This window comes from Lissotriton vulgaris, chromosome 7, assembly GCF_964263255.1.
Source record: "Lissotriton vulgaris chromosome 7, aLisVul1.2, whole genome shotgun sequence".
Taxonomy (NCBI): Eukaryota; Metazoa; Chordata; class Amphibia; order Caudata; family Salamandridae; genus Lissotriton; species Lissotriton vulgaris.
The window spans coordinates 1777288538-1777301751 of record NC_141695.1 but is presented as its reverse complement, the minus strand read 5'-3'; the positions used below and the strand labels follow the sequence as shown (position 1 = coordinate 1777301751).

At 55.9% G+C, this 13214-nt stretch overlaps 1 protein-coding gene across 1 annotated transcript in view; it reads right to left on the bottom strand.

Annotated features, from left to right (window-relative positions):
* Positions 1-503: 503 nt before the first annotated feature.
* The window catches only part of LOC147706661 (fish-egg lectin-like), a 67409-nt gene continuing 54698 nt past the window's right edge, over positions 504-13214 (bottom strand). The window contains exon 4 of the mRNA XM_086929114.1: positions 504-1424. Coding sequence (XP_086785240.1) covers positions 1280-1424 — 145 coding nt within the window. The 3' untranslated portion in view covers positions 504-1279. The remainder of the gene's footprint in view (positions 1425-13214) is intronic.

Genomic DNA, 13214 nt, shown 5'->3' with positions numbered 1-13214 from the left:
CTCTGTTAAATAGGACACACCCCAGTACATGTCCCTTTGCAATGCATTAGTCATTTTAGCTAATTTATTCCAAAAATGTGCTGTAAATGCGCTTTTGATTTCATCTTTTTCTGAAGTTTAACGGGGCAGAGGAACCTCCGATCAAAGCCTTCCTTGGAAGAAGGATCCCTTGCTGAAAATCAGATCGGGCATTACATCTGACTTTCTGCAGTGCCAGTTTATGATGTGGGTGGAGCCGATAGAGTATGTGGGTGGAGCCAGGGCAGGAAGTGAGTGGAGCTGGGGAAAGTGGGTGGGGCCTCCGACAAACATTTGAGCACCTGGACTTCCTATTTTACAAATTAAGCACCGTGGACCCTTGATGTAGAAGGTCCTTTAACGTGGGAATGAAAGAGTTAAACATTTTTCTTCAGAGTTGAAGGTGGTTCAGAGATGTTTCTTCTCAGAGGTAGGCTCTAGAATCTGTCCATGGACGTGACTGCAAGGAAGTGAGGAGACGGCAGGAGGCTGCGATGCAGAATTTTATTTATGATTCATTGAGGTGCTTAGATGTTGAATTCGAGGACACATTGTTGAATTGATTGCATAGATCAAAAAACAGAAATTGAACATTAATATGAACAAAGCAGTACAGATGTTAAAGAGAGTAGCCATGGACAGGGAAGACATGTGAAGAAAGATAACAGAAGTAAAGAGAAAGATTGACAGAGAGAGAAGGGCGCGGCTGGGTGGCAGAAAAGCAGAGGGATGGAGAGGGAGAGCAGAAGAGAGAAATGTGGGGGAGAAACGAAGAGAGTAGAAAGGCAGAGCTGAGAGGAAGAGTGAGACAGAGGGATAGCGAGAGAGCTGGAAGGAGAGAGAGAGAGAGAGGTGTAGAGGGAGAGCAGAGACCTGTAGAGTGACAGAGATGCAGAACAAAAGAGAGAGACAACAAGACAGAGTGATCATAAAGGAGTATTTAAGCACATAATAGAGACAGTGTGTTTTGTATGAGAGAGAGAGAGGGGGAGAGAGAGGGAGAGACAGCCAAACACAGAGAGAGAGAAAGAGAGAGGGAGAGAAAGAGAGGGAGAGATATAAAGAGAGAGAGAGAGAGAGAGAGAGAGAGAGAGAGAGAGAGAGAGAGAGAGAGAGAGAGAGAGAGAGATGCAAGAGAGGTATTTAAGTGCAACAGAGGTTTAATCAAAAAGTGCCCACTCATCCCAAAGACAGACGGCAAAGGCTCTCCGGATTTTGTGATCTGTGTTTAGGAGCCAGGATCCCTCTTCTTGCCTCTGATCTAAGCTTGACATCTAAAGATGTTTTGATCGGTGGTGATCGCCCAGATCAGGCCGAGGTCTGCCGAGACGTGCCTGAACTTCCGGTTCTGGAACTGCAGACTGGTCCAGGAGGTTCCAGTTGGTGCATTTGCAGTTATTCCGTCCCTGAAATGGTTAGATGATGTTTAATAGAGATATTGACATCTTCTAATTCACTCTATGCATTATAAGATCCCCACCAGCACATGGCACATGCCTTGGAATAAACATACATGTTGGAGACAGAACACACCCACCCCTGCTCCATGTGTCCACCTGCGGGAGTGCACTGAGGGGCGCCGGCAGTCGCGAACGCCCTCGACAGAGCCTCCGCGAGTGAGCTCTGTGGCTTCGACCTCCTGTGGCAATGCCGACACCACGGCTCCAACTGCCCTCAGGGGCAGATTATAAGCCCCTTGCGCTGCCCGAGCATTCCTCTTTGTGGTGCTCCAGCGGCACAAACTACAAAATCATTTCTATAAGTGCAGGTGAAGCCGCCCTGCCTGGCTTTGCGTGGCCTCATAGATATGGAGTCAGCCCAGGCAGACCGAACGGCTGCGTTGCCGTACTCTGTGCTTGGGAGGTGTTCCGTGGGTGTTGTGGAGGGTGCGTAAGCTCAGGCAGAACGAACGGCTGCGTTGACGTACGCTGTGCTTGGGAGGTGTTCCGTGGGTGTTGCGGAGGGTGCGTAAGCCCAGGCAGAACGAACGGCTGCGTTGCCGTACGCTGTACTTGGGAGGTGTTCCGTGGGTGTTGCGGAGGGTGCGTAAGCCCAGGCAGAACGAACGGCTGTGTTGCCGTACTCTATGCTTGGGGGGTGTTCCGTGGGTCGGAGGGCGCACCCAACCAACATCCATGGATTTTGAGGCTTCCCCAGATTTATGAGAGCTTGTAAACCTGTGGAAGCGCCAAACCCGTACGCCGCTGCAGGAGGAGTACTGAGGACAAAAAGCACTGTTTCTGTGCAATAAGGAGTCCCTTCCCTTCCTTCAAAAAAAACATCCAGCTGCCAGCAGACACACCCTGGCGCCACGGTGCAAGGCTGCCTGCTTATGCACTCTGGCACCACGGTGCAAGGCTGCCTGCTTCCGCACTCTGGCACCACGGTGCAAGGCTGCCAGCAGACGCACCCTGGCGCCACGGTGCAAGGCTGCCAGCAGACGCACCCTGGCACCACGGTGCAAGGCTGCCTGCAGACGCATCCTGGCACCACGGTGCATGGCTGCCTGCTTCCGCACTCTGGCACCATGGTGCAAGGCTGCCTGCTTCCGCACTCTGGCACCATGGTGCAAGGCTGCCTGCTTCCGCACTCTGGCACCACGGTGCAAGGCTGCCTGCTTCTGCACTCTGGCACCATGGTGCAAGGCTGCCTGCTTCCGCACTCTGGCACCATGGTGCAAGGCTGCCTGCAGACGCACCCTGGCACCACGGTGCAAGGCTGCCTGCTTCCGCACCCTGGCACCACGGTGCAAGGCTGCCTGCTTCCGCACTCTGGCACCACGGTGAAAGGCTGCCAGCAGATGCACCCTGGCACCACGGTGCAAGGCTGCCAGCAGACACACCCTGGCACCACGGTGCAAGGCTGCCTGCAGACGCACCCTGGCACCACGGTGCAAGGCTGCCTGCAGACGCACCCTGGCACCACGGTGCAAGGCTGCCTGCTTCTGCACTCTGGCACCACGGTGCAAGGCTGCCTGCTTCCGCACTCTGGCACCACGGTGCAAGGCTGCCAGCAGATGCACCCTGGCACCACAGTGCAAGGCTGCCTGCTTCCGCACTCTGGCACCACGGTGCAAGGCTGCCAGCAGACGCACCCTGGCACCACGGTGCAAGGCTGCCTGCAGGCGCACCCTGGCACCACGGTGCAAGGCTGCCTGCTTCCGCACTCTGGCACCATGGTGCAAGGCTGCCTGCTTCCGCACTCTGGCACCATGGTGCAAGGCTGCCTGCTTCCGCACTCTGGCACCACGGTGCAAGGCTGCCTGCTTCCGCACTCTGGCACCATGGTGCAAGGCTGCCTGCTTCCGCACTTTGGCACCACGGTGCAAGGCTGCCTGCAGACGCACCCTGGCACCACGGTGCAAGGCTGCCTGCTTCCGCACCCTGGCACCATGGTGCAAGGCTGCCTGCTTCCGCACTCTGGCACCACGGTGCAAGGCTGCCTGCTTCCGCACTCTGGCACCATGGTGCAAGGCTGCCTGCTTCTGCACTTTGGCACCACGGTGCAAGGCTGCCTGCAGATGCACCCTGGAACCACGGTGCAAGGCTGCCTGCTTCCGCACCCTGGCACCATGGTGCAAGGCTGCCTGCTTCCGCACTCTGGCACCACGGTGCAAGGCTGCCTGCTTCCGCACTCTGGCACCATGGTGCAAGGGTGCCTGCTTCCGCACTTTGGCACCACGGTGCAAGGCTGCCTGCTTCCGCACTCTGGCACCATGGTGCAAGGCTGCCTGCTTCCGCACTCCGGCACCATGGTGCAAGGCTGCGTGCAGACGCACCCTGGCACCACGGTGCAAGGCTGCCTGCTTCCGCACCCTGGCACCATCGTGCAAGGCTGCCTGCAGATGCACCCTGGCACCACGGTGCAAGGCTGCCAGCAGACGCACCCTGGCACCACGGTGCAAGGCTGCCAGCAGACGCACCCTGGCACCACTGTACAATGCTGCCAGCAGACGCACCCTGGCACCACGGTGCAAGGCTGCTGTAGGAAGGGGGAGTCTCTAGTTGGCGCAGTGCAGCACTGGCGACAAGCAGGGACTCTCTCTTCCTCGTCAGGGCTGAGGGTTACCTTCAAGACAACCTCTGCTTACCCTCTAGGTAGTGTGGCTTAAGCAGTCTTAGGCTAATCTCTGGGGCACATAGGGTTAAACATGTGCAATATTACACCATCACAACCAACCCACCACACAATGACACCAAACTGTATTTGTAAAAATATATATTCTTTATATAATTTCAAGCAGGCTTGTAAATACAGTCTTGGTTCACTTTAAAACGGTTCCAGTGTACTTTAGATTAGGTTGCCACAGTTCTTTCTTAGCAATATGCAAGCTTTTGGGCCTTCTGCCCAGTTTTAGCAAGGTTCAGTGTTTTGTAGCGCCTCAATGCGCTTTCCGCTGTCTCCGCTCGCTTCAGAGAGGAGATCGGGCCCGGCCGGCAAAAGCTCACGCTTCCCGCGTGGGCCTCGAGGACCAGGAGCAGTGCAAGCCTCGGTTTCCGGGGCGGCTCGGGCTGTGAAGCAGGCAGCGCGGTGCGAGCTCAGGTCGCAGGACGCTCGCACCGTGAGGACAAAAAGCACAGTACCTTGGATTTCTGAAGCGGACGGCTTCAAGGAGGAGTTGTCCCACTTCGCGTTGCTTCCCGGGCGGGCGGCGGTGCTCAATGGGGTCACGGGCTCTTCCGAAAAGGTTCACTTCGTTCTCCGAAGGGGAGAGGCTGCAGCAGGCGGGGCTGAGGGGGGGTGCACTTCACGGAGTGCGGTGCACAGATCAGGCGACGCCCGGCAGCGAGTCACTTCCAAGCTGCGGGGGCCAGGGGGTCTCAGCGCCCGAGTTGCGAGGGCACAATCTAGGCAGCGCCGATCTTTACGGGGCAGCCTGTACCTCGGGGGCACAAAGGCGGCGATGCTTGGACCGGGCAGGTCCTCCCTTTCCTTTGTTAGCGCGGCACGGCGCGGACAGTCACGGCGCTCGGACCAGCGTGGGGCCGGTCTTCACTTTGCAGCTGGCACACGATCAGGCCACGGTCACGGTGGTCGGGGGAGGGACACGGCTGCACGAATTGTCAGAGAGCGTGGCGGCGGGCACAGCGCTCTCAAGTCTCCTTCACTCGGCGCTGTAGAGACACACAGCACACGCCAGCAGCAGCTTCATTCAGAGGGGCATCGCCCACTGTTCCTGGGGCGCTGGTCAGGGGGCAAGTTCACAGGCAAGCCCTTGGAGATCTTTCAGCAGAGTTTGGCACAAAGTCCAAAAAGCAAAAGTCTCTTGTAGTCTCTTCTTTTCCTCTCCTTCTGCAGCAAGGCACCAGACACAGGCCAGAGACAGCACTCCTCCTTGTCCTTCCAGGTCCTTCTCTTCGGGCAGAGTTCCTTCTGTAGCGCAAACAGGATCTAATTTACAAGGAGCAGGGCTCCTACTTTTATACCCAGTTTCTTTTGTTCTTACAGGCCAGGGGGGCCTTTGCATAACTGTTCTCAGTCCCTGAGCACTTGTGGTGGGTACTTCTGCTTCTGCATTCAGTGTGAGGGCAGGCACATCAGCCGCTCCCCAGGGGGGCGGAGCCGGCATTGTGAAGACAGGGGCAGCTTGAGCACTTTGTTGACAAGCTTCGGTCCTTCCTTGGCCAGGTGCATGCTGAGTCATCAGTTGCTCCCCAGGGGGGCGGAGCCAGCATTGTGGAGGCAGAGCACATCCTGATGCATCATTCAGGGGAAACTCCCACCACCCACTAAGGTGTCATCCTGCTATTCACAACCTGTCAACTCCCAGCCCTGTCACTCACACACCCAGACAGTCAGATACACACAAGAGCAGAGGCGGGCTGAAATGGTTAGACAAGCAAATGCTGACTTTCTAAAAGTAGCATTTGCAAACCCAGGATATTAAAATAAACTTTACTAAAAGAAGTATTTTATTATTCTGAGTTCAGGCATACTAAACATGACTCTCTACCATGTTCTCTGAGCCTGCTGGGATTATAGAGTGTAATAATTCCAGCAGCCCATTCTGGCCTAAGGGGAGCAGGTAGCCTTGCAATAGTGAAAAACGAATTTGGATGTAATTCACTACTAGGACATGCCACACACATCAGGGCTTGTCCTACCTTACACTTACAATGCACCCTGCCCTCAGGCCTACCATAGGGGTGACTAATATGAAGTTAAGGGAAGGTGCACTTGCCCAGCCAGCATGACAGTACCAGACTGCACGCAGGTTCTGCAATGGCAGACCCTAGACACATTTTTCGGCTGCTTCTGTGGGTGGCGCAACCAGCGCTGCAGGCCCACTAGCAGTACTGGCATTTACAAGCCCTGGCACTCCTGGTGCCCTTTAGTCGGGACTAACAGTAAATACAATGAACCAATCATGGACATCAATCACATGTACAATTTTCAGAAGGGAGCACTTGCACTGCGGCACGGGTTGGCCGTGGCGCAGTGCCCTGAGTAGCGGAAACCAGCAAAACATCTGAGGCACAACAGCAAAAAGTGGAAGGGAAACTCACGCCAAGGTGCCAGGTCTAACACGTGTCCCCTCCAGCTGAAATGTGGGGGGAACTACCCTTCCCCAGGGAGTCCACATCACTAAGGTGGAAAAATCTGGACAGACCATCAGCATTGGCGTGATCTGTGCCAGGGCGGTGTTCCACCGTAAAGTCCATACTCTGTAGAGAAATGGACCACCTCAACAGTTTCGGGTTCTCACCCCTCATTTGCATCAACCATCTGAGGGGCCTGTGGTCCGTCTGAACTCGGAAGTGAGACCCAAACAAGTAGGGTCTTAGCTTCTTCAGCGCCCAGGCCACAGCAAATGCTTCTCGCTCTATTGCACTCCACCTACTTTCCCGTGGAAGTAACCTCCTACTGATGAAGGCTTCAGGTTGGTCCCAGCCCTCCTCAGTCATCTGTGAGAGAACAGCCCCTACACCATGCTCTGAAGCGTCTGTTTGCACTATGAATTCCTTGGAGAAATCAGGAGCCAGGAGCACGGGCGCCGTGCACATGGCAGTCTTCAGGGTGTCAAAAACCTTCTGACAGGTGTCAGTCCAAATCACATTCCTGGGCTGCTTCTTAGAAGTCAGCTCTGTCAAGGGGGTCACAATAGTGCCATAGCCCTTGACAAACCTCCTGTAATACCCAGTGAGCCCCAGGAAGGCTCTCACTGCAGTCTGGGTCTTGGGGGGTTCCCAAGCCAGGATGGTCTCAATTTTGGGTTGCAAGGGTGCCACCTTGCCACTCCCCACTTGGTGTCCCAAGTACACCACTGAACCCTGCCCAATCTGGCACTTGCTTGCCTCGATTGTGAGGCCTGCCTTGCGCAGGGCCATCAACACTTCCCAGAGGTGTCGCAGGTGTTCTGGCCAGGTACCACTGAACACCGCGATGTCATCCAGGTAGGCGGCACTGAACTCATCCAGCCCAGCCAACACCTGGTTGACCAATCTCTGAAAGGTGGCAGGGGCATTCTTCATTCCAAATGGCATTACCCGGAACTGGAAATGCCCATCTGGTGTACAGAATGCTGACCTCTCCTTTGCCCCATCGGTCAAGGCGATCTGCCAGTACCCAGAAGTTAAATCAAACGTGCTGAGGAACCGGGCAGCCCCTAGCCGATCAATGAGCTCATCAGCTCTGGGGATGGGGTGCGCGTCAGTCTTGGTGACTGAATTGAGTCCTCTGTAGTCCACACAGAACCGGAGTTCAGGTGTGGCTCCCGGCGCAGCAGCCTTTGGGACCAAGACCACGGGGCTGGACCAAGGACTGCTGGAAGACTCAACCACCCCAAGAGCAAGCATCTTGGAGACCTCCTCCTTGATGCAGGCCCTGACCCTGTCAGTCACTCTGTAAGCTTTATGCTTCACAGGTAAGCTGTCTCCTGTGTCCACATCATGGACGCACCAATCTGTGACACTAGGAACCAGGGAGAACAGATCTGGAAACTGCTCCAGCAATTGGCGGCAGTCTTCCTGTTGCTCTGGGGTCAGGGTGGGTGAGAGGTTAACTCCATCCACTGACCCATCTTTCTCACAGGCCACTAAGAGGTCAGGAAGAGGCTCAGACTCCTCTTCCATTCCATCATCAGTGGCCAACAACATGCCCACTTCGGACCTTCTCAAGTGGGGCTTGAGGCGTCTTCATGTCCACCAAGTATGTCACTGGGCTCTTGCGCTCCACAACCTCAAATGGACCTGTCCACTTATCCTGAAGGGCACAGGGTTCCACTGGGGCCAAGACATACACCTCTTGTCCAGGCTGAAGCTCTACCAGAGTGGCATTCTGGTCGTACCACCGCTTCATCTCCTCCTGGCTGGCTTCCAGATTTGCTTCAGCAAGTTGTCTGAAGCGCCTGGTTTGGTTTCTGAAGGCCAGCATGTAGCTATATACATTCTGGGGAGGTTTCCTGGGAGATTGCTCCCAGCCTTCCTTTACCAAACTCAGTGGTCCTCTCACGGGGTGACCATACAGCAGTTCAAAGGGGCTGAACCCTAGGGACTTCTGTGGCACCTCGCGGTATGCAAAGAGCAGGCATGGCAAGAGGACGTCCCACTTACGCCTCATTGGACCTTCCAGGCCCAAGATCATGCCCTTCAGGGTTCGGTTGAATTTCTCAAACAACCCGTTTCCTTGGGGATGGTAAGGTGTGGTGAACTTGTAGGTTACACCACACTCTTGCCAAAGTGACTTCATATACTTGGATATGAAGTTGGTCCCCCTGTCGCTCACCACCTCTAGAGGGAATTCTACTCGTGAGAAAATTCCCATCAGTGCACGCCCCACCACGGGGGCCGTCACTGTCCTCAGAGGGATGGCTTCAGGGTACCGGGTGGCATGATCCACCAAGACCAGGATGAACCTGTTGCCAATGGCTGTCTTGGGGTCCAGAGGCCCAACAATGTCAATACCCACTCGTTGGAATGGCGTACCGACCACAGGGAAGGGTTGGAGGGGAGCCTTGTTCTTCCCTCCGCTCTTCCCACTTGCCTGGCAAGTTGGACAGGTCCTACAATGAGCATCTGAGCTCTTGTGCATTTGGGGCCAGTAAAAGTGGGTGACAAGCCTGTCATAGGTCTTGTCCATCCCCAAATGTCCTGCTAAAGGCACATCGTGAGCCAGTCCCAGTAGGAAGGCTCTGAACTTCTGGGGTACCACCAGCACACGGGCTGACCCAGGTTCAGCAGCCTTAGGCTCTGAATACAGGAGGTAATTCTCCCAGTACACATAATGTGTTTTGGCCTGAACACCATTGGCCTGGTCTGCAGCCTGTTGCCGCATACCCACGAGAGAAGGGCATTCTTTCTGCTCCCTGCAGAATTCCTCCCTGGAGGGTCCTCCTTCTTGCTGCCAATGGGTCAGCTCAGGCAGGTCCCCCAGTTCGGCAATCTGTCCCCCAGTAGGCTCCAGGGCATCCCCCTCAAGGTCTGCTTCATCCTGGACCGTGGGAACTTCAGGGGCCGGTTTCCCACGCCCCCTGCGCCTTCTGCGCCTTCTCCCTAAGGCCGGTTCCTGGGCCTCTCCTTCAGGCCCCAGGATCTCTTGATCACCCCTACTGGCTGCCATTGACCGGGTGGTCACGCACGCCCAGTCAGGCAGACCCACCATCTTCAGGTGAGTCGTCTTCTCCACCTTTTCCCAAGGGGAGTGCTCCAAGTCATTCCCTAGCAAACAGTCTACAGGCATGGCCGTTCTCACACAAACCTGCAGAGTACCAGAGACCCCCCCCCCACTCGAAGGGAACTTGAGCCATCGGACACTGACTCTCTGAATTATCAGCGTTGATAACCCTACAGTAGGCATGGGGTACAACCTGCTCTTGAGACACCAGGTGCTGCCTCACTGCAGTCACACTGGCTCCTGTATCTCTAAGAGCCTCAGCTTTCTTACCATTGATGGTCACCACCTGCCCATATTTCTTAGTGTTAGAAGGCAGGTCGTTTGTAGGGACCATCTCACTGTCTCCTAGTGAGACTAGGGTCATCTGAACAGGATCTCCACCCCCCGGGACCATCACTTCTTCTCCTAAGTGAACACTAGTCACTTGTCGGGGCGGAGCACCAGTGGGTGCTGGTTTTCCAAACAGGCGACACTTGGGGTCACTGGATATGTGCCCCGGGTCACCACATTTGAAACAATTGAAGGGCCCCTTTGGAACAGGTCTACCTGTCGGGGCCCCATTCTGCCTTGGGGGTGGGGGAGCTTGCTATCAATCAGGTGCTGGCGTAGCTCAGGAAAACAGTGATCAGACAAGTGCTCCCATGCAATTAAATCAAAGAGACCTTGAAAATCATTCACTTTGCTACCCTTCACCCAACCATCCAGTGCTCTGCAAAAAAAAGTCACATACTCCACATACGTATTCCCAGGCCGCTTAGTACACCCCCTAAACTTCTGTCTATACATTTCAGGGGTAAGCCCATACCTGGTCATTAAAGCTTCTTTCATATGGGGATAGGATCTCTGGTTTTCAGTGGGCAAATCTAGCAGGGTGTCCCGCTATTGGACAGGCCACATGAAGGGCCGCTCTCCCCCGGCCCAACCAGGCCTGAGTCCAGTCCTGCAAGTACCACACACCACCATTGCACGTCCTCCGTCCCCTCAGGGACCCCTGCCCTCGAGCATGTCGACCTCGTGGGCCCGATCCACTGCCGGCCCACGCGCCCAGCCTGGGGCGCCATCTTGGACACTCCACCACGAGGCCGCCTGGCCCCCGATCGACCTCAACCCTGGGCCTGGCCCGGCCTCAGACATTCCGGCACCACCCTCCACCCAGGAGGTGAGCGGGCTACTTGGCAAGTCAATGGGAGAAAGAGGTGCCGATGGCTCTCCCCCGCCAAGTGCCGCTCGCCCATCGCCTCCCCGGGCGCTGGCTCCACCCCCCTGCTGGGTGTCTGGACTCCCTCATCCCGGACCTCCCGACCTCCAAGTGCGAGGGTCCGGACATCAAAGCACGCCAGCCCTATAACTGGGGCAGCTCCAGAGCAGGAAGGCAGTTGTATCTTGGAGTCGAGAGACGTAAAGAGGAACTCATCCTGGACGGACTACTGGCGCTGCCGTAGCTCTGTCTTGTGCACCATCGTCCTGCCTGTTGGCGCTGCCACAGCCGTCGTAATCCTCATCACCTTCATCGTCGTCGGGACCTGCTGGCGTGGCCGCGGACCGTTGTAACCGTCATCTTCACCGGGACCTGCAGGCTCCGCCGCGGACCGTCGTTTTCCTTCGTCCATCTCGGGACCTGCCTGGCTCCGCCGCGGCCCGATCATCTAGAACGCCGAGCTCAAGGATTGAGAGCTATTTTTCACTCGTTGGTAACAAAGACTGTCCCGCTACCCCTTTCCTAAACCAGAGACTAGAACCGAGGGGACCCCTGAGTCCAGACCTCCTTGTATCCATCATCGTAACCTAAGAATTGCATATAAAGTCTCGTTAACCTTCAACCTTGTGTGGTGTCCGTCTGTGGGGGGGAAGTTACTTATCTGTACAGTCGTTGGAGACGGCTCTCCCTGGAGACCTCTCCCCGTAACCTCGGCCGACCCTCCCGGTCCGTCTAACATTGGTGGCCAGCGGCGCGATCCGAATCACCGCATAAACGTACAGAGAGTAGCTCACCCCACGACGAAGTCACAATGACCACGAAAGAGAGCGGATCAACCGAGAAATTCCAAATGGAGAAATTGGAGGAGTACAACCATCGTGAACTAAAACAATTCTGCATCGAACTGGGTATCGCTACCACCGGACTGAGTACCAAGGACGATTTTAAGCATGCCCTAGAATCTTGGGCAGAGACCGGGGCTGCCGGAACCCCTGATCAAAGCACCGTAGAAAAAACGACCACGGCCCCTGAAGGGCAAAGAACGGGTCTCTCGCAAGACGAGATCCAGGAAAGAGAAAGAACCCGACTACACAAACTAGAAATGGCCCGACTCAAAATGGACGTTGAACTTAAGTTGGCCGAACAAAAAATCAATTTAGAGCACCTGCGTCTCCGAGAAGAAAGAGAGGAGAAACAGAGACAAAGGGAGCTCGAGGAAAAGAAACTAGCATACGAACACGAACGGAACCTAGCCGAGATCAACCTACGCAAGCAGAATAAAGAAGCAGGGGTGCCCGAGCGACCCCCCACCTCAGGGACCACAGACAAAAAGGTACACATCCCCAAAGATGTTGTCCGAGAATATTTCAGAGAGGACGACATCCAGCAATGGTTTAAAGCCTATGAAATCGCTATGACTGCACACCGGATCGATAGAAGCGACTGGGGAGCCGGTCTCTGGGGAAGATTCCTCAATGAGGGCCGCGACACCCTGCTACAGCTCCCGGACCACCAGATGACCTCCTACGACCATATGAAAGCGGCACTCCTCACCCGCTATGGTCTCACACCCGAGATGTACCGTCAGAGGTTCCGAGACTGCACCCGCATCCCGGGTACAACTTGGGTGGACTATGTAACATACTTTAGCCGAGCCTTCGAGGGCTGGATCCGAGGAAGCAACGTCACGACCTACGAGCAACTATTTAATCTGATGGTATGGGAGCATCTGTCGAACAATTGCTTCATTGAACTCCGCCAGCACCTCCTCGACAGCAAGTTAACGGATCCCCGGCAGCTCGCAGCCGAAGCTGACCGGTGGGAGATCACCAGAGTGGGCCGGAATGGGTCCTACGAACAGAACCGGAACAACAATGGTCAGCACCGACCCAGAGGAGGAGGAGGGGGCCAAGGGCGAGGAAGAGACAACGCCCCGGTCGCCCCCACTACCAACACCACCCCCCCGGCCAACCGGGGCAGCACCCCAGCGCGACCGGGGTACAGAGCCAATGTCACGTGTCACCGATGTCAACGAGTCGGCCACTATGCGAACGACCCAAACTGCCCGCAGTACCAGAGCCCAAGACCCCGCCAAGTGGCCGCTGCAGCCCTAGGGGAAGAACAGATCTCCGAGGAGCAGGAAGAGTACGAACAAGAGCATCAAGAGTGGGAGCCAGCCGCCATGGCTCTAGCCTGCTTAGGGGGGAAAGACATGGTCCCGCGGGTCCCCCTACCCGCTAACACCCAGAAGTACAGCCAATGGGTGAGCATCAATGGACACCAGGCCGAAGCCCTTCGTGACACCGGGGCCAGTGTAACAGCCGTCCGCTGTCACCTGGTGGCCCCAGAACAGTATCTACCGAACATTCTCTGCCCTGTACGATCA